General features: G+C 44.3%; 2 protein-coding genes and 2 pseudogenes across 2 annotated transcripts; all 4 read left to right on the top strand.

The window, feature by feature from the left end:
• Positions 1-4828: 4828 nt before the first annotated feature.
• Positions 4829-9754, top strand: LOC136522747 (B3 domain-containing protein Os03g0619600-like; annotated as a pseudogene).
• A 1708-nt stretch (positions 9755-11462) lies between these two features.
• LOC136522756 (B3 domain-containing protein Os03g0619800-like) lies at positions 11463-14692 on the top strand. The gene is made up of 7 exons (XM_066516567.1): positions 11463-11606; positions 12122-12207; positions 12584-13020; positions 13106-13281; positions 13424-13781; positions 13860-14092; positions 14222-14692. The coding sequence occupies exons 1-7, from the start codon at positions 11604-11606 to the stop codon at positions 14468-14470; spliced, it is 1542 nt and encodes a 513-aa protein (XP_066372664.1). The 5' UTR covers positions 11463-11603; the 3' UTR covers positions 14471-14692.
• Positions 14693-23062: 8370 nt separating this feature from the next.
• Positions 23063-26380, top strand: LOC136536415 (B3 domain-containing protein Os03g0620400-like). The gene is made up of 4 exons (XM_066528722.1): positions 23063-23174; positions 24910-25037; positions 25406-25862; positions 26220-26380. The coding sequence occupies exons 1-4, from the start codon at positions 23063-23065 to the stop codon at positions 26378-26380; spliced, it is 858 nt and encodes a 285-aa protein (XP_066384819.1).
• A 349-nt stretch (positions 26381-26729) lies between these two features.
• On the top strand, positions 26730-27603 carry LOC136540923 (B3 domain-containing protein Os03g0620400-like; annotated as a pseudogene).
• Positions 27604-27849: the final 246 nt, after the last annotated feature.

Here is a 27849-nt window from a genome sequence, read left to right as displayed (position 1 = left end):
GGAGAAACGGGTGTATGCACCCACTCCGATGGTTCAGGAGCCATTTTTCGAGCTACCTGCTGCTGCTACACCTACAACGCAAGATGTTGTGGTGCCAGCACCTGTTGTTATTCCTCCTATGGCAACAACAAATGAGGATGAGGAACCCATGGTTCAAAATCCTACAGACCCTATTGCCACACATGAGGAGGAGCAACAATAGCCTCAAACAGTAAATGTGCCAAATGTGGAGGCCCTTAGAATGTCTCAAAGAGTTAGAAGATCAGCTGTTTCTAATGATTATGAAATCTATAATACTGAAGAGTTTCAAATGGGGGATGATCCCACCTCATTTGAAGAAGCCATGAGAAGTGATCATTCATCAAAGTGGCTTGAGGCCATGGAAGATGAAATGAAATCAATGAATGCCAATAAAGTTTGGGATTTAGAGATAATTCCTAAAGGAGCCAAAACAGTAGGCTGTAAATGGATCTACAAGACAAAACTTGACTCTCAAGGGAATATAAAGAGATATAAAGCCCGACTTGTGGCAAAAGGCTTTACGCAAAGAGAAGAGATTGATTACAATGAGACCTTTTCTCCAGTCTCATGTAAAGATTCCTTCAGAATTATAATGGCATTAGTGGCATATTACGATCTAGAATTACATTAGATGGATGTAAAGACGACATTTCTTAATGGAGACTTAGAGAAAAATGTCTACATGGCACAACTGAAAGGTTTTGTCATGAAAGAAAAAGAACGAATGTGATGTCACCTAAAGAAATCCATTTATGGATTAAAACAAGCTTCAAGACAGTGGTATTTGAAGTTTGACCAGACAATAAAGAATTTTGAGTTTAAAGAGAATGTTGAGGACAATTGTGTCTATACAAAGTTTAAGAATGACAAGTTTATCTTACTTGTCCTGTATATGGATGATATCTTACTTGCTAGTAGTGATGTCAGTCTACTACTGAAGACAAATAAGTTTTTATCCTCAAAGTTTGATATGAAAGATCTTGGTGAAGCTTCGTTCGTTCTAGGGATCGAGATTCACCGAGATAGAAGTAAAGGGGTATTAGGACTGTCACAAAGGGCATACATTGAAAAGATCTTAAAGAAATTTAGTATGCACAAATGTAGTCCCTCACCTGCTCCTATAGTCAAGGGCCACAGATATGGAGATTTTCAATGCTCCAGGAACCAATATGAGATCGATCAAATAAAAGTGGTTTCATATGCTTCAGCTGTCGAAAACTTGCAATATGCTCAAGTATGCACGCGCCTTGATTTGTCATTTGTTACCGGGTTACTTGGCAGATTTCAGAGCAATCCTAGAATAGAACATTAGAAATTGGTAAAGAAAGTCTTGCGTTATTTGCAAGGAACAAAAGGCCTCATGATGACGTATAAAAGATCTAATTCACTCCATATAGTGGGATATTCAGATTCTGATTATGCGGGAGATAATAGAAAATCCACGTCTGGATATGTGTTCACTCTCGTAGGAGGAGCTATTTCATGGAAAAGCTCAAAGCAAACCTTCACTACATCGTCCACAATGTATGTCGAGTTTATAGCGTGTTATGAGGTAACAAAGCAGGTGAACTGGCTAAAGAAGTTCATACCCGGTTTGAAAGTGGTTGACGACATCTATAGACCACTGAAATTATACTGCGATAATAATCCAGCAGTACAGTATGCTCACAACAATAGATCAAGTGGTGCTGCCAAACACATTGACATAAAGTATTATGTTGTGAAGAATAGAGTCCGAGATCAAATGATAAGTCTTGAGCATATAAGTACCGAAAATATGCTCGCGGATCCGCTTACAAAAGGCTTACCACCCAACGTGTTCAGAGAACATATAGCCGGCATGGGTTTAAGGGAAAGCCTATAATTCCTGGACTATAAAAGGCCCAAAAGTTAAAGTATCTATTTCAGATCAGAGACGTGCATTGTAGCTGTTAAATCTATCGGCGATTGACCGTGACAATGAAACATGCTCTATGCATCATCTGTGAAGAAATGAGTAAGAATAAAAAGATTGAAGTTTAAAGTTTAAAGATAAAAGTAATAGTGTGAGATCAAGGGAGAGAATGTTGGATTGATCTCCCAGCCAATAAGCCCAACGGCCTATTGGGCCTTGGTCACGCGCCCTGATCGGGGACGCCCAACCCTACATGGTTGGTGAACCCCCGTCGCACTGCGCTATATAAAGTGGTGGGGGCCGGCGGCTCATCGTACGAGGTTCACCGTGAGCCAATCCGCCCCACCAACAAACCCTAAGTCCGATCTAGTAAGGGTGCGCAGCCAGCGACGGGAAGACACCACCGTCATCACCGTCGGCCTCACTGCACCCCACCGCGTCGCCGAACTTCACCGACTTTTCTCCGACCATCGCTGCCCGTGCGCAGAACGTCACCGACAGAACGAGATGGCCGGATCCTCCTCGACGGCGCCCTCTGATGGTCTGTACACTCCCATCCACTCTCCTCTCTCTATCACTCTGTAGTACGGTTCATTAGGTTTTCTATTTGTTCCTCTCAAATGCAAAGAACAACCCGACTACATGCTATTCTAGGTGATTTTTGGATCTAACATGCTTGTCTAACTGAACGTAACCATGGCATAGGCTGTAGCTTAGCAGCACCACTGATTAATCGCTGAACCGAAGATAACCATGGGGGCTTCCAATGCCAAATCAGAAGTAGCGGAGACTGAAACCATGGTTGCTGTAGCCTAGACACCACAGAATAACTCTTGGGCCTAACTGTAGTAGTAGCAGCAGCTAGCCCCAGCAATATACGACAGTTGAATTCTTTCCCAATATTCTCAAATAAGGCAACCGGACAAAGACCGTCACACTGCCACTGTGTTGCTTCTTCAATCATCGCAAGAAAATTCCATACTGTTAACATCATCTTGCCTTTCCAGCTCCTCACAATTGCAACTGGTACACTTCTGTGGTCTCCATGAGCTGGAGGTGGCCATCGGTGCTTCCATAGACAAGTGGAACACCAGCTCGCAGAACCCTCATCCACTAGATTGAATGATGGCTATGGTTGAGGACGCAGCCCAGCATCACAGCTCACACAATGCAAGAATGTGACCCTACACTTGCACACTGAACAACTGAGCACAGAAAACAGAGATAATTGAAACCACAATCCTTTGCTTTGAGGTGGTGTCCATGGGGGCTTTGACCATATGACATCCTGCTCAGCGTCAAGAAAATTCCATGCTTTGAGGTGGTCAGCATGGAAGTGAAGCCACTGCGGCAATACATCGAACACTTGGTGAGCACGTAGTCAGCAGTATTGCTGGGGGCGGCGTCGATGCAGAAGCCGGCAGAGGCCGACTGTAAGAGCATCCCAGCGGGCGCGGTGGTGAGCTCGGTGTAGGGGAAGCCGAGGACGGAGTGGTCCGGCTTCGGGGTGAGTGTGACGCAGGCGGTGGGGAGGACGAGCTCGTAGACCTTGGCGAAGTGCTCCTTGGTGGCCTGCTCTGCCAGCGCCTCCGAGGCGGCCAGCAGCACGTCGTCGCGGACACAGATGGCGCGGCGCACGGCGGCGTCCGGGGGGTTCGGGCGTGCGGTGCTGCAGGTGCCCCCGCGGAGCTTGGTGAGGAACGCCACGGCGGGGAGGCCGTGCTCGAAGTGGTGGAGCGCGCCGTCGCTGTCGGGCAGCTGGAAGCCGTGGTGGATGGGGATGTCCTCCGCGCCGTTGAGGCCAAGCTTCCGGAAGAGGTCGGCGACCTCCGCGCCACCGTGGATGCGGAAGCTGGTCTGCGACGCGAACTTCACCGGCGCGAGGTCCTCGGCGAAGGGGTTGCGGATGCGGTTGGGGAAGGACCTGAGTGCGGCGGTGGATGGCACGGGCGCAGGCGACACCGAGGCGACGATCGAGGCGGAGGAGAGGTGTGGCGTCACGGTGTCGTAGCCGAAGACCTCAGATCCGCGCTCTATGGGGTGCGACGCGGGGACGTTGAGCGCGTCGTCGATCCACTGGACGGTGGAGGCGGCCTCGCCGGCGGTGCCGGAGAAGACGGAGCCGAAGGGGGTGTCGGACGCTGAGAGGTCGAGGACGCGCTCCTCCGGGATGGGGGCAGGATGCTCGAACAGCCCACCCAGTTGTCGGCGACTACCGGGGCATCGTACTGCGCCGTAGAGGGCCCCTCGTTGCAGTAGATGTGCTCCGTCGTGTCGTGGTCGTGCGGCTCGAAGAGGCCGCCCCAGTTGTCGGCGATTACGGACTGCGCCGCGCTGTTCTGCTCGGGGGTGCCGACGCCAAGCGCGACGGCGGCATCCCGCTGCTCCCCCGCGGCCCGGGTGCCGCTCCGAGGAGCCAACCGCCGATCCCACGCGGCGTCCAGATCGGCGAATCGCCGATCCCACCTCGCGTTCTGCTCGGCGAACAGCTTGTCGAGAGCGTCGAGGATGGGCTTGGCGTGGAGGGGATTCATGATGCTAAGGGGAATTTTTGTGTGCCATTAAAAAAAAAAGATCGCAACGTACGTATGTCTCTGAAAAAGTTTAGCGGTATTCAGTGTTACTATTTTAACTTTTTTTTATTCTCTATGCCACTGCCTTTAGTTTGGACTCTAATACTGTCAAACTGTAGGTGTAAAAAGTCAAAAATACTCTTAAGTCTAAATATGTCATTAGTTTTTTTTAGCATCTTAACGACTTCAAATGAAAAAACTCAAAACTAGAAAGTTGTAGATCTCGTCGAAATTTATAATTTTCATATGATTATATGAAAATTGTAGATCTCGAGATCTACACCTTTCTAGTTTTGTATTTATATGAAAATTATAGATCTCGATGAGATCTACAACTTTCTAGTTTTGAGTTTTTTTCATTTGAAGTCGTTAAGATGCTAAAAAAAACTAATGACATATTTAGACTTAAGGGTATTTTCGACTTTTCACATCTGCAGTTTAACGGCGTTAGAGCCCAAACTGACGGCAGTGGCATAAATGGCATAAAAAAGTTAGAGCAGTGGTGCTGAAGACCGCTAAACTTTTCTAAAGACACACGGGAAATTACGATCTTTTTTTAACGACATACGAGAAATTTCCCCCTGAAATAAATAGCTTTCTAGAATTCCGGGTATACATAGCACTTTCGGGGGTGTTAGATTCGCTGACCAGTGGGGTCAGCAAGTGGTGTTACGATTGTTGGTGCTGTGAACCCGGTTTACGTCAGTATGCTCGTAGACCAGTGTCTGATCGAGCTATCCGTCCAGTGAACCAGTGCGACCTCTATTGCTGACGAGTGGTCCTGCAGTGCGGCCGTTGCCGCAAGTTACTGTATCACGGGCTGACTTTATGGACCGGTGGACCAGAGCGGCTTGGAGTCAATGGTTCATGAGAACTGGGTGTTGGAGCGAAAGAGGAGAGGGGTAGAGCGAGCGGCATGCGACACCAGGCTCGGCGGGCCTGGTGGAGCAGCGGACGGAGGGAAACGGGAGGCCGGCGGCCGGTAGCGTTGAAGGACGGCGGTGCGCGGCCGAACCTCACCGGATGGCTCGCCATGCGCCGATCTTGGTGGGGCTTCGACCAGACTAGTGTAGGCGAGGAGGCGCAGCCGAGGAGGAGAGGTCTCGCTGCCAAAATCCACAGGTGTGATTGGAACGATTGGATTGGACCTGATGGATCAGACCTGATGGGATTGTATATTCGTAACTTTTGTCAGACCTGATGGGTCATATCATATTATTGCGCACGCGCAGGTAATCTGACGAAATATTCTGAAGCATAAATGTTCTTCTAGATTCCTGACTCTTGACTGAGCTCAGATGAGCATTCATATTCTGAGCTTTTGGGTTCCTCCCACTTCTCTCCACACAAATGGCCAGTAGATGTGTGTTGTGTTTGCAAGGAGTGACTGCTGGCAAGTCAATAGGAACGATTGGATACAGGCATGTATTGCAAATTACCATTTAATTTCTACAGGTTGTTTCATCTGGGCCACAGTATAATACATTTCGTTTCTTTAGTGATGCGGAAACTGTTAACTAATTATAAGTACATGCTCCATTTCATTATTATTTTAAAAAAAAGTATACTATACTCCTTTTCAGAGAGGACATGATGGCAGCTTCGTTCTGTGTGTGGATTCCCTGCAATAATTCACTGAACTGTCATTCCATCAAGTCTTCCTAAAAGAGAGTTGATCACCTCTGCATCCAGCACTTGCTTTTACTTCTGCATCCATGTAATGGTGATGCCTGGCTTCATGGCTTGTGCGCGTGTATATATGTGTGTGTATCACTAGCTCTGAGGCTATCAGCCTATCACCATTCTTCGCCGGAGCTTCTATGCAGAGGCAAGGGTGTTTTCTCTCTCCTTCGAGCATCAATAATGTAAGAGAGTGAAGAGCAGCTTTGATTTGTTCAGTTCTTTGCATTATATTTTTGTTTGATTTTGAGCCTGCTTTTGTCTGGTACTGGTAGTAGCATAGGGAACCATTTCTCTTGAGCTGAATTTTAAAATGGATTATATTTTGGGTGCCCAATTGCAACATCTTAGTGTAATGCAATTGCTTTATTAAACTATGCATAGACAAGAGTTGCCACCTCTGTAATGATTTCCAGGGGAAAAAATACTCGTTTTTATAGAGCAAACTATATTTTTGATGCAGTGTTAAGATTTTTTTTTATGCTGGAAATGAGCTAGTGTGCAGCATTGCAGAGTCTTCTTTTTAATTGAATATGTTTCTAATACGAACTGCAATTCCAGCTGACATGGCTAGAAGTGGTCCTTCCCGAATGAAGAAACCTTGTGATCATTGCAAAAGATACTTGGACCATCCGGATGAGAAGAATCAAAGTATGAGCTGCTTCCTCAGGCGTATGACTGCCAGTCCTAAACATATCATGGTAATACTTCTCAAGTTTGATATCTTGCTTTCCATAACTTGCATTTCCCAATATTTTATACCAAAAATGTAAATTTCGATTTGGTAAATGGAGACTGGATTTCGTACTTTGATTAACTTGATTTGGGGTAGGCAGGAAGAACTGAAGGGTGCTAGGCTGCTAGCTACTTCCTGAACACTGGGAAGAGTGACACCCCTACGACCATATGGTCCTCATAGTGAGAAACATAATTTAAATCACAGAAGTTCTTAAATTATTTTTAGTGTTTCATTTGATATGTCCAAGGCTTAAAACAGTGACAGAAACTCTTGTATGCCATGTTAAAATAGCCAAAGCTTCAATTTCCCTTTTCTAAAGACATCATAAATGTAGTTTGCTCCATAAGAAAACGATATCTGTTTACTGATACATATCCTGTGTTCCGGACAAACATATCTCAGATTACATTATTTGTTTTCGGTTGACCTGGCCAGGACTTGCTCTATTTACATCAATTCCTTTCAATGTTTACTACAGATTGTGCCAAACAAATTTCTGAAGCATTTTGTAGGAAAGTTATCCCAAACTATCAAGTTAGAATCCCCTAATGGCAGCGTATATAATGTTGAAGTTATGGAATGTTATAATAAGATGGTTCTCAGACATGGGTGGGAGGAATTTGTTGGTGCCCATCATATTGAACAGAACGACTTCTTGCTGTTCCAGGCACATTGAAAACTCTGTTTTCAAGGTTCTGATCTTTGATTCCGATGGTTGTGAGAAAATCATTTGTTGTGATGGCATAAAAAGCATCCCAAGTGTTGGAGAAACAAGAGTAGATTATGTTGATATTTCAAGCAGCTCTCAGTTTGATACCATAGAATCGTCAGGGAAACTTTCCAGTCGACATGAGGAAACTTTGAAGATGACTGCAACATCCTCGTCATCTGGTGGCTCAGGTTAACAGTTTTAACTTATAAGTTACTTTCATATTTGCCTCAAATTTTACCTTACTTATTCCTATTGCCTGTTGCGTCAATTTGCACAGGAGAAGACATTCCATCTGAAAATGAATCTTTTGAGTCAGATGATCTTCAGGCACCAGGGGCTGATTATATTGTATCACATCGAACTTATCTATCTCAAGAACAAAAGGAGAGAGTAACTTTGCTGATCCAGGAGATTCAACCTAAAACTACTGTTTACATTGCCGTCATGCGGAAGAGCCATGTTCATCCCCCAGCTCCTTCTGTTGTAAGTTCACTACTGTTGAATAGCATGTCACCGCTCCCAAAAATTATTTCCTTTTTGCTGATGTACATGCTGCCGTAGGTATAAGCTAAATTTAACCCTCTTCAAATTCTCATGAGCCTTCTGACTATATGTGGACAAATGACACTTTTTTCCCTTTTGTTTACTGTTGAAACTATTATTTTTTTAGTAGTCTTGGTTGTTTGTTTACATCACATCATGTTCCATCTGTAATCAGGATATTATAAAGGAATATGCATTTGCATATTTTCCACATGGAAACACAAATGTCACACTTCAGAGACCAGGCAAGAGCAAGAAGTGGCATCCCAAATTCAACACAACAAAAGGTTGTGTGTACAGGCTTCAAGGGCAGTGGTTAGACTTTGTCCGTGACAATGATGTGCAGGAGGGAGATATCTGCGCCTTTTTACCAGAAAAGTTTGGGAGAAGTTTTACGTTTACAGTCTATCTAATTTGCGCAGCAGCTACTTGTTCCAGGAGTGAAACTGGTTTTCAAAGGGCTGGCCCATGCCCTGGTGGATCTAGTCCAAATATGGCTTCAGAAGTTTATACTAAGGAGCCAACGGATGGTATTATTGCAAAGTATTAGAAAATCAATTGCATTTTGGATTACTTATTATTCCCTTCTTATACCCTAAAACTATCTGCAGGAGAGCATGTTTCATCGGAAAGTGACATGAATGAAAATTTGCGTGAATCTCTGGAGAGAGAAGATTCTGGTAGTCCATCTCAGCCTCTCTACATTTTACCATCCAGGAGCGGTCTATCTAAATCCCAAAAGAAGATTGTTGAAGAAAGAGTGCAAGCCATCAAATCTGAAGTTCCCATTTATGTAGCAATCATGAGGCGGAGCAGCCTTGGGATGTCTCGGACACCTACACTAGTAAGTTCAATTCTCTTCTAAATTCATTCAGTTATTATTATTCATTCTTCTAAAGTTAGTTACTGTCACCTTAACCTGGTTTATTGATGTTGACATGATTGCTGTTGTATGAATGCCAAACTATATATGCACCTGCTTTCATATATGAAAAACTTTTTGTTACAACATGAGTAATGTCTTATTCCTCCCTGTAAAAGACTGCGTATATAAAGGCCAATAATATAAATTTAGAATTAGTTCATTTCAAATGTCCGCCTCGCTGTCATTGTTTTTCTAACTTTCTATATCTGTGACACATCAGGAATTAGGTTTGATTTTCTAACTTTGTATACATAACACATCAGGAATTAGGTTCGCGATATGCTACTGCTGTAAATCTCCCAGCTGGAGGGCAAACTGTGGTGCTCTGGTGCGGGAGAAATATATGGAAGGCCAATATAGTGACAACTCGTCAAAGGCATTATCTTTCTAGAGGTTGGCACAAATTTGTTCGTGACAATGGTCTAGGTTTTGGTGATATCTGTCTGTTTGAACTGAAGAGGAAAGAGAGGAAGCTTACCATGATGGTCCATATCATTCCCAGGAAGGAGCTTTAGTTTGTAGTATAATCTAGAAGAAAATGGTGACCTTTTCTTTGTGCTGGCACCCTTGTGGTTTATTTTTGTTATTTTGTAGTACTTTGAAATAATCCATGGTTGTCGTCGAATTATCTGTGCAACTCTTTAATTTGATGCACGCCATCAGTATCCATCCAGACTGGTTCTAGTAATTTTTAAGCGATGCAGCATCTTTTGCTAGTTAATTCTTATGGTAAAAAGGAAAATTAATGCAATACTGTTTGTGTTCCATTAGTAGGCAACTGCAAGCGTTTTCCTTGCTGTGCAAATTTATGAGTGCACGGTACACTGAGACCAGAAAAAAGAATATTCAGGGTAGTAGCCTGTTTTCATTAGTGACTCAAGTTTTTTTTTCACAACTAGATTGCAAATTAGTTAGGCTAATTTGGGGTAGTAACGTGTTTTCAAGACAAGATTGCTTGCTGATGATGTGGTAATAGTGAGCTTGCTGACCGGTACAACAGCATTCACAATGGTCAGTGATGCCACCGCTCACTGTCGGAATAACAGTAACAGTAGAGTCTGCTTTTGCTTCACTTGCAGTAGCCTCCATATACAACTTCTCAGAGTTGAGATCCTTGGATAGATGCAGCCTCCACAAGCACTGCCGCGTCCGCGAGGTTGATGTCGGTGTCCATTTCAATGCCCAGCGTCAAAGAGTTGGTGTGCGGCTCGGCATTGGTGACACCAGGAACAGCATCAATGTTTGTTGCATATGCAACAACATGGCTTTTGTGCTCCTTTAGTGGTCAAAGATGAACTCACAGTGTCACGGTAGCTCACAACCAAATTGGTACTCCTTAATCTCACTTCCTACGAAGTCAAACACATTAACTTTGACCAAATATATATAAAAAAATATTAATATTTATAATAAGATAATTAGTATCATTAGGTAGATCGTTGAATATACTTTCATAATAAACTTGTTTGGAAATATAAAATGTTACATGCATTTTCTACAAATCTAGTCAAAGTTGAGAAAATTTGACATACATGATCCCATAACGACTGCTATTTTGGGACGGAGGGAGTATTGTTACGATCCTAAGACGACTCCTACTCCCTCCGTCCCTAAATAACTGTCGTTTTCGCTTATCGAGAAATAACTTTAACTAAATATATATAAAAATAATAATATTTATGTTACAGAATTAATATCATTAGATAGATCGTTTAATCTAATTTTATAATAATATTTTAGAGTACCATAAATATTATGAAAATAGTCTTGTACCAGTACCATAAATATTATTATGAGCGGATATACTAGCACTGGAACATGACTACAAAGCGATTTTTGTGCTTCTCATCAGGGATTTTTTTTTTGTTTGCTCTTTTCCGACGTAGAGATAACAGACAAGCTTGCTGGACCCAACGGCGCACCGCAGCTCGTCTCCTTGAGCCCTTCCTTACAATATAAATTGCTCCGTGTAATACCTAAATGGCGTCTAGGTTGAGATCCATTCCTACAAATCTGTCCCTGAGGAGCTTAATAAATATAAAAAAACATAAACAAGTCGATGTCTGGATTTGTGCCCTTTTGTTTTCTTTACAAATTTAGTCCAGAGGACGCGGAATCGGACCGGCGCTAGTCAGCACTGTAGTGCCAGGCTCTCAGGTGAAAACCGGGCGTCCGGGTGGGTCCCACCTGACCCGATGCGGAAACGAGAAAGGTCAAAGGTCTACCCTACTACTAATCGGTCGGTCCTGGTGGCGGTGGTTCGTCCGAAGTCGAATCCAACGGCGCGCCGCAGCTCCTCCGCCCCTCCTCTCCCGCCGCCTATATTCCTCCTTCCGTTCGTTCGTTCGTTAGCCCTTGCACAATCGCGGGCGGCCCTCCGATCGGCCGGAACCCGGCGGCCCTCCTGGAGATTATTACGGGATTGGGATCGGTCTGAGCTGCGGAGGCCGGCGCAGGCGCGCCCCCTTCTCGTTTCTTGGTGTGGCAGGCAAGGTGGTGGTGACCGGCCGGTGAATATGGTATGTATTGCATGCATCATACCGTCCTCTTGCGATTTCCTGTTCTTCTACTTCCCGGCTGGCAATGCAATGCGCCCACAGAAGTGTAGTTTCAATGCAATGTAATCTGGACTGCTCCCGTCGCGCAACGAGATTAATTAATAGTTAGTTTTTTTTTAGAAAAAAAGATTAATTAATAGTTAAGGGTGATACTGTTTCCTTCGGTTTCGGTGTTCCTGTCCTCACTCAGGATGCGATTCGCGTTCGGGCGATTCGGATATTAATCAAATGCTATCAATTCCTCCCGTCGATGCCATTGCTGGCCTAATGTATGAACCTTCTGCGCTGCTCTGCTGTTTGTAGGCGGCCTAATACTCCTTGAGGAATCAACTGATGTGACACCCACCTAGTCACCTAGATAGATAATCTTTTCAGCAAAGATGGGGGTTTCGCTAGAACAATTTGATTATTTGTGTTAGTTGCTGGCGTAATTGATAATTTGATTATGACAGCAAACGTTTTTTGTGTTTGTGCAGAACATTGTGTGTGAAGTCTGTGGAGATATTGGTTACAGACAACTTCTGCTATGTTGCAGAGACTGCAAGCGTTATGCTGTGCACCAGTATGTCTCCATTTATACTAATTATGCTTTATTTTATTACATTCCATTTTATGTTGCGCTTATTAATGGGTGTAAACAACAGCATTTTCCCCCTTATATGACAAACCATGGTATCATCTTAGAGGTTAGGTCTACTTTTTACCCCGGAATTTAACATCATAAATTTTTTCCCAGTCAATTTCAAAGTCGAGTAGACAAAGACTATATGAATATATCCCTATCTTCACATTCTATTGAATTAGAAATGGATATTTGCAAATCATGTAATACCTAAATGGAAAACTCAAGTGCCTTCTGTAGTATGTACTGTAATTATGTTGTTAAAGCTTATTAATTTATGGTCGGCCTTTTCTTATTATGATTCGTCATTGTGTAGATACTGTTTGGACAAAGTTGTCTTCGATGCATCGTTAATAGAATGGTTCTGTTATGAATGCCTACAAAGGCGTGGTGAAGTTACTTGTGTCAGATCTCTAGAGCAGGTGTCAAGTGAAAGGCCACTGAATCATGCACAGTTTGGTTCTCCAGTACATCATCTAACTACCAAGAGGGTGGAGTCAGTAAGGGATGCAGGGCCATATTCATCCAATGGTGGTTGTGAGGAACTATTTTCCTGCCCTGGCATAGAAACCATCCCAAGTGTGCGAGAAAGAAGTGTAGATCCCATTAATATTTCCAGCATTTCTCAACATGATAGCACAGAAGCATCTGCAAGCAGTGAAAGATCCACGGAGTGTCAAAAGGCTAGCTCCTGTCGACGTGGGAAAACTGTGAAGATGAGTATGGAGTCCTCATCATCATCTGAGGAGTCAGGTTATAGCATTATTCTAGTTGCTTGCATATTTACCTCGAATCGTACATCACTTGTTACTAAACTCTGTTGCAAAATTTTGTACAGGAGAAGACATTCTCTCTGAAAACGTATCCTTGGAATATGTTTTGGCATATAGATGTTATCTATCTAAAGCACAAAAGAAGAGAGTAATGGAGCTTATTCAGGAAATTCAACCTGAATTCACAGTTTTTATATCAATAATGCGGAAGGGCAATGTGCAACCCCCGGGTCCTTTTCTGGTAACTCCACTACTATTGAATAGGAAACTCATTTATATCAACATGAACTGTTTGTAGATAATAGTAACAATGTATGGGAGATTTACCTATGAGATTCCGGTTGTCATTAATCTTCTGAGCATCATGTTCCATTTTCTATCAGGGAATTACCAGGGATTATGCAAGTGCACATTTCCCAGATGAAAGCACAAATGTCACTCTTGAGGCGCCTGGCAAGAGCAAGAAGTGGCATCCCAAATTCTACAAAAGAGCTGAAAGTAGAAACTACATGCTTATAGGACAGTGGCTAGACTTTGTCCGTGAGAATCATGTGCAGGAGGGAGATATCTGCCTCCTTGTACCGACAAAAGATGAGATAAGGTGCACATTTATGGTCTATGTTCTTCATGAAACAACTTATTCTAGAGGTGGGGCTGGCTTTCAAATGGCTGGCCCATGCCCTGGTGCATCTAGTGCAAAGATGGCTTCAGAAATCCATATCGAGGAGGAACCTACCGCTGGTATTACTGCAAAACATAAAAAAAACTATTAGCTCTCTAGATTATTCCATTTCTTATATGGTCTACAACTGTCTGCAGGAGAACATGTTTCCTCGGCAAGTGATATGCAAGAAATTCCTCATGAACCTGTAGAGGGCGGAGACTCTGATGATCCATTTGTTCCTCCATACATTGTACCATGCAAGAGTCCTCTATCTAAATCCCAGAAGAGAACCATCGAGGAGCGAGTGCGAGCTATCCGATCTGAAATTCCTATTTGTGTGGCAGTAATGAAGAACAACAACGTCGGTGTTGCTCAACGTTGGATGCTAGTAAGCCCAATTCTTTTTTTGTTTGGTCTTAAGTTGTTGTTTTTTTTATCCTTAAGCTTGCTGTTCCTGTCATCTTAACCTTATTTTGTTTTGTAGCGTGTTGCTAACTACTGATCCATAATGCTTCAGGAATTAGGTTCACGATATGGTTCGGTATATCTCCCGACTAAAGGGCAAACCATATGGCTCCAGTGTGGGGGGAAGACATGGAAGGCAAAAATGATGTTTCATAATGGTAGAAGGTGGTTTCTTAACGGAGGTTGGCCCAATTTTGCTCGTGGAAATGGCCTGCGCGTCGGCGACGTCTGCCTATTCGAACTGAAGAAGGAGAGTAAGCTTACCATGGCAGTCCATATCATTCGCAGGGAGAAGTTTTAGGTTGCCGTATATGAAAGTGTGGCCCCCTGTTCTTTCGGCTGGCGCCAGGGCCTTATTGTGCTTATTTTTTACTATATGAAGTTAATCCATGGTTGAGGCTGATATCTCTGTAAGGATTAGAGGCCAATCTGTAACATTTTTTTTTTGAAAAAAACACCAGTCTGTAACATCTATTGGTACCTATCTGTTGACATTAGCATGTGGTATATATAGATAAGGAATGGCGTGGTTATTATCATATATGCCGAAATGTCGCATTGCTTTTACTAATGTACATTTAGCAGACAGTTTTGTTTGATTTTCATTGCATGCCAATACACTGATAAATCAGTGTATCTTGCCTTGTTGTAATCGTTTGGGGAGCACCCAACCAAAACTGTAGTTACGATCACGCCGAGGGTAGCTCTGATCAAAATCCGACAACAGCAGGCTCTTTCAAGTGCCGTACAATTGTTCCCGACGATTGAACATGCAGCTAGCTAGAATTTCAGAGCTACCCTTGGCTCTTACAAAAAGTGAAGATGGTTGTGTTTGAAAGCAACTCATTTTTAGGCAAACAAATATGATCAAGTTCTGAAAGTGGTTTCCACAATTAATCCTCGTTTTCTTTTCTTGAATCTGCTCTTTCAATTTGGCAGTTACGATAAAATATAGTACTCCTATATATGTCCTACAGTCATGTCCTACATACCCAGTTCTGAGGGGTTGAGACATTGGTTTCCATTTACTAACAGAATACCCTTATGTTGTAATAATGGGATAAAAAACTTGTTTAGTACACACAGTAAAGATAATACAACGTACATATGTTGTTTAGTGAAGTGTGTGCTGTCTCTTCATTGCGCTGCCGAGAGCGCTCCTCTTGGTGACACCCAACCACCTTACGTGCCGCAGGATCAAGGGGTTGTGAGGCACACGTACGTACACAGCACCCATTTCGATTCGATCTGCGTCTCATCAAATCCATAATCAATTTACAGTCATCCCTCCCATCCATACGCGCGCGCGTGCCCTACTGCGGGTTCAGACACGTACACAGCACCCATTTCTGCAGTCCCTCAGCGATTGCCACCCAGTCCTGTTGCCACCTGCGTACCACGCATCTATTCTATCGAGCAAATTAAATGACAATACATCGACCAACTACTCCTACTACTAATAATAATCTGATGATGCATTTTTTTTTATCAGCGGAACCATACATACTAGGTAGCATCCCGGCTCTATATAAATGGATCCAAGCTAGGCTTTACCTGCTAGCAGTCAGCAAGCTTTTCGCTCCACTCACCATCAGTCCAACACATTACTCACATACGCCGGCCCGCCGCATCCATCATCCGTGGATAAGACTAAGAGCTTGGTTATCATGGTGCTTGTCCTGGGTCTAGTTCTGGAGCAGCAGAGCCAACTAGTGCATGCTAACAGCTGCTGCCCATCCAGGACTGCAAGAAGAATGTACAATGCATGCCGCGTTCATCAGGGCGCTTCCAGGGAAACGTGTGCAAGGCTCGCTCGCTGCAAAATTGTTCAGGGGAAATGTAAAGACCCTCATTACATTGTTGACCAGTCCCCCTACTCGGACTCTGGTAAATTACCAAAATTCGATTCTTTTAATTTCTATATAGCTCTCTGTGTTTCATGCATGCATATAATTTGCCGTAAGTAAATACGGGAAATAATACATACTCCTATATATAATTCCGTTTTCATGCATATGGATCATTGTTGTTGTTTTGTGTTGCAGAGGTAGCGAATGTTGTGCTTGAATTCTGCAAGTCGGGATGCACATCGTCTGTGTGCAACAACATCAAGACTGGTATGGCAAAGCCTTTCATTTCATTCACAGGGCAAAAACACTATATAAATGGAGTACTTAACTGTTGCACCTGACATGCATCCTAACTCGGCAATTAATTGGACGTAGCTGCAGGTTTTTGCCGTTCCCTACTCGTCCTAAAGAAAATGTAAAAGAATATTTATGAAAACATATATTCCATGAAGAATTTAGTGATACTTATTTGGTATGTACATAAATATTTATTGATACTTTTTATAAAAAATTTTGGTCAAGCATAAAATAGTTTGATTTGATATTATGTTAAATTATATATTTTTTTGCGGACTGAGAGAGAAGTACAATTGATATCTTTATTTCTTTTATTATCAGCTGTCCTCCAAGAAGATGCTAATGATGATGCCGTGGACCGCTGCGGCGAAGCATGCCACCGCTTCTGCACCAACACCAAGCACGTTGACACTGCTACCAATGTTTCTTAAGCAGCTTAGTTAGCAAGTGGTGTACCTAGTACCGAGTTTTTTCTCAAAAAAGTGTGTTCGTTCATCTCTAGAATTATGTAGTATATATATCGGGACAATAAAACGGCGTTGTTCGCTGTCAATATATATTTCTCTTTAAGTCACCGTAGAGTAATATTTCTTGTGTTCACTACTACTCGATCAACTTAGTGTTGCTGCACAGCTGGTATTTGAGAAAAAAATATGTGTTAAAGCTCATTGATAAATTTGGAGTCTCAGAATGAACTGTGGTGTATATAAGTTTTTTTATTAGTTTTCAATACTCCCTCAGTCCCAAAAACATATGACCTTAACTCTTAAGGCGGCCTTGCAAACTGATCATAGATAAGATGGTTAGGTTCCTTGTGATGAAAACTGTCCATCCGGATTTAAGTCCTTGACTTGGCATGGGTGCTCACATTTTTCTGAATCTAATCAAAGATTTAACGACACTATGCTTTTAGTGGTAGGCGACGTCCCCGTCGACAGCGAGACGCTAGTGGTGACTTCATGAATCTCGAGATCTTCAGTCATTCGGAGGTGCTCATAGGGGTAGTGTGGGGGTATGGCCCCCAAGACATGGGTTGCGCCCCCAGGGGTGGCCCGGCCCACAAGGTTAAGGCGTGCACGGCACTGCTCGGCGTGCACCGCAAGACATTGTATAGTACCAAATAGGCTACTTTACTTGTAACCCTACCTCCTCCAGAATATATAAGGAGAGGTAGGGGTCCCCTAGTGGATAGGATCTATCAGATCGGATCTACATACAGATCAATACAATACACCAAAGACACAGGACGTAGGGTATTACGTCGATCAGACGGCCCGAACCTGTCTAAATCGCTGTCTCTGCGCCTTGTGTCACCATCAGGTTCCTGATTACGCGCACCCCCACCGACAAATCTACCATCGCGGGATACCCCTCGGTGGACTGCCGAGCATATTCTGTCGACAGTTGGCGCGCCAGGTAGGGGGTGTGCGCTTGATCCATGGCGAGCCAGATGGACCTCAAATCAACAACGCGATCTCGTCATCAATCTCGTGGAGATCCATACCGGTCGACGACGACGATTCATCGCTGGCTACATCAGCCCCTGCAACAGCAGATCCGATCTCGGAACCACCTCCGAGGTCGCCTTCACCAACAACTCACCGCCCGCCACGTGTTCGCCATCAACGCCGACCAGATAACGCCATACGTCGCCGACTAGACGCTCCGTCCAAAGCTAAGTCACGCTTTAATATTCTTCTAAATATTCTCCGATCTTCGTATATCGCCATAATGTTTCTTCGAACTGTTTTCTCCATATTTGCTCTCCAAAAGATTTTCCAAACCCCCGAACAGTCGCGTTGATGCTCGGACGCCTCCAGAGACGGCCCTGTCTCCGGCTCCTCCCTACACGTGCTACGGGCTCCGCGCTCTGCGTTATGGGTGGTCGGCAGCGGCTCCTTGGTTATGCCTGTTCCTCCTACACGTGCACGGGCTCCGCGCTCGATGTTATGGACTATGGGCTAGCTAGGGTTGGAGACTCAGCTACACACTAACTGTTCTGGCGGTTTATATTAAACATAAATATATTTTTACGCCAACTGATCGCCGAACTACATACGCCGTTTCATCACCATTGCTGATTTTTCTTCGGAGTTTATTTATTTGTACGTCATGTACTACCCGTTCTACATGTTTGCATTGCAGGATCATCGTTCAGGTGATCGAATCACCTGGTGCTCGGGCTTCCCCACCGATCAACTGGTCGGACCGCTCGGTTCATGGACTCCATCGCTGACCAGTTGATCAGACTGTTCGCCGCTCGTGCTTCATCGCCAACTACGCCAGTTACTCCTCAGCGCTCGGATTCTTCGCGCTCGAGGACTAAGTGGGCACACTTCACCGCACGGACGTCGTCAGCTACATCGGTGCTCAGACCTCGCCGTCTACGCCGGGTACTCCTCGGTGCTCGGACCTCGCCGCCTACGCCAAGGACTCCTCGGTGCTCGGACATCGCCGCCTACGCCAGGGACTCCTTGGTGCTCGGACCTCGCCGCCTACGCCGGGGACTCCTCGCTCCTCGGTGCTCGGATATCGCCAGCGACGCCGGGGACTCCTCGCTCCTCGGTGCTCGGTCATCACCAGCTACGCCGAGGACTCCTCGGTGCTCAAACCTTGCCGCCTATGCCAAGGACTCCTCGGTGCTCGGACCTCGCTGCCTACGCCGAGGACTCCTCGGTGCTCGGACATCGCCGCCTACGCTGGGGACTCCTCAGTGCTCGGACCTCGCCGCCTACGCCAGGGACTCCTCGCTCCTTGGTGCTCGGACATCGCCAGTGACGTCGGGGACTCCTTGCTCCTTGGTGCTCGGTCATCGCCAGCGACGCTGGGGACTCCTCGCTCCTCGGTGCTCGGTCATCGCTTCCTACGCCGGGGACTCCTCGGTGCTCAGTTATCGCCAGCGACGCCGGAGACTCCTCGCTCCTCGGTGCTCGGTCATCGCTGCCTACGCCGGTGACTCCTCGCTCCTCGGTGCTCGGTCATCGCCAGTGACGTCGGGGACTCCTCGCTCCTCGGTGCTCGATCATCGCCAACGACGCCGGGGACTCCTCGCCCCTCGACGCTGGTCATCACCGCCTACGCCGGGGACTCCTCGGTGCTCGGTCATCGTCAGCAACGCCGGGGACTCCTCGCTCCTCGGTGCTCGGTCATCGTCGCCTACGCCGGGGACTCCTCGCTCCTCGCTCCTCGGCGCTCGGTCATCGCCGCCTACGCCAGGGACTCCTCGGTGCTCGGTCATCGCCAGTGACGCCGGGGACTCCTCGCTCCTCGGTGCTCGGTCATCACCGCCTACGCCGGGGACTCCTCGCTCCTCGCTCCTCGGCGCTCGGTCATCGCCGCCTACGCTAGGGACTCCTCGCTCCTCGGTGCTCGGTCATCGCCGCCTACGCCGGGGACTCCTCGCTCCTCGTTTCTCGGTCATCGCCAGCTATGCCGGGAACTCCCTGGGTGGTCGGACATCGCCGGCTACACCGGGAACTCCTTGGTGCTCGGATCTTGCTACGTCTCGTCGGTGCGCTATCAAGCTGCTCCATGTTGTTCGGATCAGGGTGCTGATCTTGGGCAGCACGTCTGGGGTCTTGATACGCACATGTCGGATGATGTCGGCAAGCTTTTAGACTTCTTTTTCTTTGACCCTGCTACAAGATTCATTCTTCATCTTCCAGCATGCTCGGGGACTAAGTGGGCACACTTCACCTTGCGGTGAATGTGCTTGTTCTCATCTCGAGGCTACGTCCAGGGACTGGCTGCCTGCTCGGCTGGTCTTCTACTTTCTAGCCCTAGCACCACATGACTACGTCACCTACTGTCAGGCTTGGGGACTAGCTGTGGGGGTATGGCCCCCAAGACATGGGCTACGCCCCTAGGGGTGGCCTGGCCCACAAGGTTAAGGCATGCACGACACTGCTCGGCGTGTACCGCAAGATATTGTATAGTACCAAATAGGCTACTTTACTTGTAACCCTACCTCCTCCAGAGTATATAAGGAGAGGTAGGGGTCCCCTAGCGGATAGGATCTATCAGATCGGATGTACATACAGATCAATACAATAAACCAAAGACACATGACGTAGGGTATTACGTCGATCAGACGGCCCGAACCTGTCTAAATCGCTGTCTCTGCGCCTTGTGTCACCATCCGGTTCCTGATTACGCGCACCCCCATCGACAAATCTACCATCGCAGGATACCCCTCGGTGGACTGCCGAGCATATTCTGTCGACATGTAGGGTTTGCGTACGTGTAATCATAGGGATGAGTGTGCATACGTGTTGTGGGCATCTGCGTTGTACTGTGTAACTATAAAAAAACTCTTAAGGCAGCTTTAGGGCACCCACGATAATGATATAAGCCAATTACTAGCTCTAAGTCAACCTCTCAAATGGTGCTAGCTTTTTAGCAATGACTCATAGTATAGTTATAGGCCCACATGACATTCAATTCTCACGTGATCTTGAAATTTATTTATGGGCCTAGCTCTTGATCAAGAGCTAGTTTTTCTCTATCTTCTATTAAAATATGAATAAAATACTTAGAGCTAGCTTATGAGTCAGCTATTATGATGCCCTTAGTAACATGAGCGAGTTACTAGCTCTAATACAACTTCTTCAATAATATTAATTTTAGCACATAGCTCATAACATGAATAGTCTCACATGACAGTCTCCTATAATCTTGAAATATGTGCATGAGACTAGCTCTAATCAAAAGATAGTTTTCTCTTTTCTATTAAAATACAAAATAGTAATATGCTTAGAGCTAGCTCATAAGTCACTATTGGAGCAGTCCTCCTAGGATTCAAATTTTGTTCCAAAATACTTGACATTCTTGCTTTTCAATACATATTTCTCTTTTTCCAATACATCTCTACCTCTCTTTGTCTCTTCCCTTTTCTGTGCATCACACTTTTTCACTCCATTTTGATTCACATGTCGAGACCTACTCCCTCTGTCCTATAAAAGGCGTCATTCTCGCTTCACGAGAAGTCAAATATTTTAGACTTTGATCAAATATATAGAAAAAATATAATATTTATAGAACACTATTATTATTAGATGAATTGCTAATTTATTTTCATAATAAATTTATTTGGAGATACAAATGTTGCTAATGTTTCATACAAACTAGTAAAACTTAAGAAAATTTGATCAGCACGAATCTCAAAGCAACACTCTATTTCAGTACATCTCTACAATCTGGACCTTTATTTATCTCTCTCCATTTTGTTTTCTGCGCGTCACACTTTTTCACTCAACCTTAATTCTTGTGTCCAGACCTACTCCCTCCGTTATATAAAAAGTGTCATTCTCACTTTTTGAGAAGTCAAACATTTTAAACTTTGACTAATTATATTAAAAATATTAGTATTTATGCAATATAATTAGTATCATTAGCTGAATAACTGAATATATTTTTAATAAATTTATTTGGAGATACAAATATTACTAATATTTCATACAAACATAGTTAAATTTAATAAAGTTTGACCAACACGAATCACGTGGCGACACTCTTTTTCGAGTATGCATCTATTGGTTTGGTCCCTATTGCTCTCATGTGACGCACCTACACGCTTGAAACTACTCCATCTATCCTCGAAAGAATAGATTTCTAGACTAAAAATTTGTCGTATACTCTCTCTGTCCCCGAATATAAGGCGTGATTAACTTGGTGCGGTCTTTAAAAATATATTTGGACCTATAATTTCTCTTATAATATATAATTTATTAGAACAAAAGTTTGATCATTAGAAAGTATTTCAAAATACAAATCTCATGTAACTACTTTTGTAATACAAACTTTTGATATAATTATGATAATTGTTAGTCAAAGATAACAAACTTTGAATTTTGAAATATGCGCATGCCTTATATTCGGGGACGGAGGCAGTAATAAATCAACTTCTAGACACTACTCAATGGTTGATGTAGTGCATGCACTAACTTTTAATATATTATTGTAAATAGCAAAATTCATTGTTCTAACTTCTCGGTAAGTGGTGAGTGCAGTTAAGTTAAAGAAGCTTAATAAGGGGTAGTAAGGTCTTTTCTGTTGTTTGCTAATTTGTCCTGAACTTGCTATAAATCTATCAGATTTACTCAAATGCAGTTGCCTGATATTTTATTTTCTTGTCAGTCATTTTTTACAAAACATCACATGTATAATGCTAGAACATCACAAATGCATCATACAACATTATAAAATACATCACAGAACATCACATGTATTTTAGCAATCGCCTAAGAACATTATAGAACATTAAAATATATCACAGAACATAACAGAACATCACATGTGTATCACTTATCGCAAAAACCATTATAGAACATCACATGTATACTACGTGAACATCATAAAATTATAGAGTATCATGTACTACGTGAACATTACATGTATATTATATGAACATCACAAAATACATCACAGAACATGACTGGCAAATAATCAGTCACCTGCCATAGAGATAGACCCTAAATCTATCACTAATACTTAGACGCGAGCGTCCGGCAGTCCGGACACCGCATGGCCCACTCTGCCTCGCTGCTGCCACTCGCTCCGTTCGCTCCTACCCATGACGCGCACCCCGCCTGCAACGCTTGTTCCCTCCTGTCGCCCGCCCCACTCGTCATGCGCCATGCCAACGCGGATTCGTCGCCTCCACCATGCCTCGTGCTCGGAATCGCGCCACTCGCCACGGCCGCGCGCCCATCCACCTATTGCGGCCACTACCGAGTCTTGTGCCGCCAATGAACTTCGCACCGGCGACCTCCCCGTCACTCCATGACATCGAACTCCGCGCCGACGTCGAGCTCCGTGTCGACAAGCCTTTTGCAACCAGATGTTTCACGCGTTTCAGATGTATGTTTCATGTGTTTCATCTATATGTTTCATGTGTTTCATCTAGATGTTGCAAGATCCAGTATTTCATATGTTGTAATGGCTACACACGCATGTTTCAAGTGTATGTTCCACATGTTTCAGTTATTTCAGACATATGTTGCAAATGTATGTTCCAAATGTTTCAACTATTTCAAACGCATGTTTCATGTGTTTCATCTGAATGTTGCAATGACTATATACGTATGTTTCAAGAGTATATTGCATATGTTGCAACTGTTGGACGGATGTTGTAGAGATGAGATGTTAGGACGGGGTAAGGGGCGCGGCCGAGACAGAGTGCGACGGAGGACGGGGTGCAGCGGGGATGGCACCTCGGCGAGGGGAGGAGCACGACGCGGCAGGGGAAGGAGCACGACAAGCTTGACGCTAGGGCGCAGCCGGGATATGACCGAGGTGCGGAATGGGTCGTGGATGGCCAGACGCGGGCGCTAGTGCGGGATGGCTGACGAGTGGCCGAATGCGATCACTGACGCGGGATCTGATGCGAGTGTGGGGCGTCCGATGCGACGCGGGTGCAGGCGTCGGAGCTGCGTTCGGACGGAGGCTAGCGTCTGGATGTCCATGTGCTAGCCACACCGTAAATCTATTCTTCCAGGACAGAGAGAGTACATGAGAAACTGTCAGCCGGATGCATTATTTAGAATATCAGCCCTGATCGATTCCTACCAAAAATATCATACACACGTAACGCACCTACAATCTACTGGCCCTTTTTTTATTTAAATTATTTTATAACTGTTATTAAATATAAATATTTCTCTTTCAAAAAAATCGACGGCTCAGATTTATCTAAGAGTAATAGGAGTACTGTAGCAAGGCAAACACATATAGGCATATTAGCTAGTTTGGTTTCAGCTTGTGGGCAAGGTGAGTGATTCATCTCCAATGCGCAATCTCCGGTCATTAGTTTTCCCTTTCAACGGCCTCCCATATTAACCACCGTAATGACTGGTCTTCAGTTCCCCCTTACACGCCTCTCACATTAATTATAGGTGAATCAATCGATCACAAGCACTCGTGGACTCATGGTGTTGCTCCTTAACAACTCATAGGATATATACGTACGCACTCATCGTGGAAGTTCATTAGATGCTTTCGACTTCTGGCCTCCTCCTCCCTGTCTATCTTTTCAGCTCCATAGAATAGATAGAAATGCAACTATAAAGCTGTGATCCTGGATTCCTGGTGGATGATCTTCAGGTTGTGGGGATATATAATCTGTTCCTCAATTGTTATTCGGTGCCCATCTGTTGTGTAGTATCTTGGGACGCCAGGAAAGCAAATCATGACATCTTCTGCAGATTCCTATCCGTCCTTAAGTGAAAAGCAGGGTACAAAAATCTCATATACATAGTAGTAGTGCTAGCTATACATGTTTATACTGAAAATTCATTTTGTCATCAAGTTCTTTCAAAAAAGATGTATAATCTGCACTTTGTTTATGCACTTGAGTGTGTCTGTATCGCTTGGGGGGTGTATGTGTGTTTATTCAACAGCGGTTTCGATTTCTTCATTTTTTCCTAGGCTCCACCCTTGTTGTGTCGTAAAGCGTCTGTGCAAAGTTAAGGTCAATCTTCTCTCCTATTCTAACTTAAAGAATATATATGGTGTCGCCAAGTCACTGAATATGAAGAGTATATTTGTTCATCTGTTGGCTGTAATTTCTATCTGACATATATCATGCAAATTGCAGTGAACATGGACGGACAAGGCTCCCAGGTGAAGAAATCTGGTGCTTGTTGCAAAATGTACAAGGACCATTTGCATGGAAAGATGACGTGTTTCCTCATGCCAATGTCCGCTAATTATAGACACAGCATGGTGAGCCTTTCATACGTTAAAATTTCTTTGTGCCCTGAACCCTAATACATTTTCATTATCTACCATTTTTCATTTGGAGACAGATTTCAATCTTCGAAGTAGTATATAGTTGCCTACCCTTTCCATAAACTTCACTGAATCTGTGCGCTACACAAAACTGAAAGATTCTAGAACCATGCATCGTGATTAATTGAGCAAGTGGGAAATCAATTACATTCCTGAATTTCAAACTTAGTTTTCATTACTGAATTGCAAAACAATGCAACAGAAAAAAATACTTAGACAATGCTTGCTCTGTGATGCTTGAATTGCTCTGTATAAAGATATATAAACCATGCATTATATTTGTTTCACTGTTCTTGGTGCAGACAATGCCTGCCAGGTTCATGAACCAATTTGGAGGAGAGATCTCAGAGAGCATCGACATCGAATCCCCTGACGGTAGTGTTTATGCTGTCAAGGGTACTAAGTACACGAACAAGACGCTCCCCCAGTGTGGATGGAAAGCATTTGTCGATGCCCATCCCATAGAGGAGAATGACTCGTTGCTGTTCCAGCACATTGAGAAGGCCCGTTTTAAGGTTCTGATAATCGATCCTGATGGATGTGAGAAAGTCTTTCCATGCAATGGGATCAGAATCAGTTCTAGTAACATCCAAGAACGAGACACGGATTGCGTTGATGTTGCAGATAGGTCCCATGACCGTGCCGACAAATCATCAAGAGTTCGGAAAAGAGTCTCTAGTTGTCAGAGGGATTGTCCAAGTCAACGTAGAAAAGCTGCAAGGATTGCCACAACATCAGCCTCTTCGTCTGAGGAATCAGGTTATTATGTTATAATAATTGTTGGCTGCCATATACCTGCATGAAGATAATTTCTTTTTGTTAAATATGCCTGTGTGCAATGAGCTTTGGTTTGATTTATCTAAAAGATCTTTTATTTGTTTGTTTGTTTTTTCGAGGCGACTTTTACACTATCAAAATGATAGAGTTCTCCTAGTGCAATAAGTAGCAATAAGAACATACTACCAATCCTAGCACATGAGAATCCTCACTAGGAGACATTTGGTTGGAAAAAGGCCATACTCCGTACTAAATATTGAATGCTAAACACTAGGAGAACCCCATATCACTAGAAGTTGCAAATTCTGGTTGTGTAGTAATTATATTGGTTATGTGCAGGACCAGATTCTTATGGCACCGCTGAATATGAATGGTCTTCAGGTTTTGATGATGATCCTAAGACAAATGCGGCGCCTTATTATGTCTTATCATGTATGAGTATTCTATCTGATGAACAAGAGGAGCAAGTAGATGGACTTATCAAGCAAATCCAGCCTTAAACTACTGTATTTGTGGCACTAATGAAGCCCGGCAATGTCAAGCCACGAGGCCCTAAACTTGTAAGCTGCGGTCTTCTCTTTTGTCAATTAATTAAATTGGTCTAATCCAATCCTGCAAATGTTCAGCTTGTTTTGGTCAGCTCTCACTCTCAGCTGTATGAACCTATTGTAGTCTATATTCGAGTCATGTTTACTGATCCATTCCATTCCCATCTGGAATTAGGTAATTCCTCGTGCTTATGCAGCCGCGCACTTCCCACACAAAAATCAAGTCGTGACGCTTCAGCGGCCAGGCAGGAGCAAGAACTGGCATCCCAGGCTTAACGTCAGAAAAGGTAGAAGTTGCCACATGTTGATGGGGCCTTGGTCACACTTTGTGCAAGACAACCATGTGCAGGAAGGTGACACTGCATCTTTCAGCCATTGAAGACTGCTGGCGTAAGGTTCACTCTGATGGTTCATCTGATTCATCAGTCAAAGGTTGGTACATTATTACATGATGAAAAAAATGGAAACAGTCCTAGTCCAGCAGGAGGAACAAGCTCCAATAGAGGCAGAACAATGAGGTCAAAGGCAAATGATCTTAAGATTGTGCACTCGAGTGATGGCAATGCAAAGGCGGAGGTGACGCCGATAGCGCGTGTTAAGGAGGAACCGGCACATCAGGGACCTTCTAATTCAAAAGGTCATTGGACTGATGATGAGTCAGGCGATTCTGATGGACCTTCTGAAGCAGGTCTTTACATTCTGTCAGCCCATGCTCATTTGACTGATGAGCAGAGGAACAAAGTTGAAGATATAGTTGGCAGCATTCAGTCTCAAGTTCCCATTTACGTGGCAGTGATGAACAAGACCAGTGTTGCTGTCACCGGCACCTGCGTACGTCTTAGTAAGCAGCTCAAGAACCCCCCCCCCCCCCCCCCCCCCTTTTTTTTTCCTGTGGCTATTTATTAACAAATTGTATGTATGACGTATGTATGTATGCATGAATGAAACAATACTTCGGCAAGTACCTTCCACACGGGGAGCACACCGTGACGCTCGTGAGGAACGGGAAGAGCGCGGCATGGAAGGTGAAGTTGCATGCGCACAAGCTCATTCAAGGCTGGCGTGGCTTTGTCCGCGACAACTGCCTCAAACTCGACGATATCTGCCTCTTCCACCTGACCAAGGACGACATCAAGATGCTTACAATGACGGTCTATATCATTCGCCATGTCTAACATTGTTAGTTTCTACCAGCTGGTTCGATCGTGGCATTAGGATAATAATAGAATGCTGCTTTCCAGAACTTCATGCTGCAATACTTCGTGTTGCCTTTGCTGTGTGTTGGAATGTAATATGGCGTGCCTCCCACAATGCCTATATATGTAAACGCTGATCATTCACAGTAATGCATTGAGTATTCCCTAATCCTACTCTTTCATGGTATCATGAGACGGTTCCTTTCTTACTTCCGCAAACCCTAA

Source organism: Miscanthus floridulus, chromosome 2 (assembly GCF_019320115.1).
Source record: "Miscanthus floridulus cultivar M001 chromosome 2, ASM1932011v1, whole genome shotgun sequence".
NCBI classification, from domain to species: Eukaryota; Viridiplantae; Streptophyta; class Magnoliopsida; order Poales; family Poaceae; genus Miscanthus; species Miscanthus floridulus.
Note: the sequence above shows the minus strand (reverse complement) of the source record. Positions and strands in the feature narration are given on the sequence as shown.

Bases quoted from the DNA above. Each gene is read 5' to 3' on its own strand.
- LOC136536415 (XM_066528722.1), top strand. From the start codon at position 23,063: ATGAACTTCGCACCGGCGACCTCCCCGTCACTCCATGACATCGAACTC. The intron at 25,038-25,405 runs GTGAGCCTTTCA...TTCTTGGTGCAG, and splicing joins CTAATTATAGACACAGCATG to ACAATGCCTGCCAGGTTCAT. The intron at 25,863-26,219 runs GTTATTATGTTA...GGTTATGTGCAG, and splicing joins CTCTTCGTCTGAGGAATCAG to GACCAGATTCTTATGGCACC.
- LOC136522756 (XM_066516567.1), top strand. The intron at 13,282-13,423 runs GTAACTCCACTA...ATTTTCTATCAG, and splicing joins AACCCCCGGGTCCTTTTCTG to GGAATTACCAGGGATTATGC. The intron at 13,782-13,859 runs GTATTACTGCAA...AACTGTCTGCAG, and splicing joins CGAGGAGGAACCTACCGCTG to GAGAACATGTTTCCTCGGCA.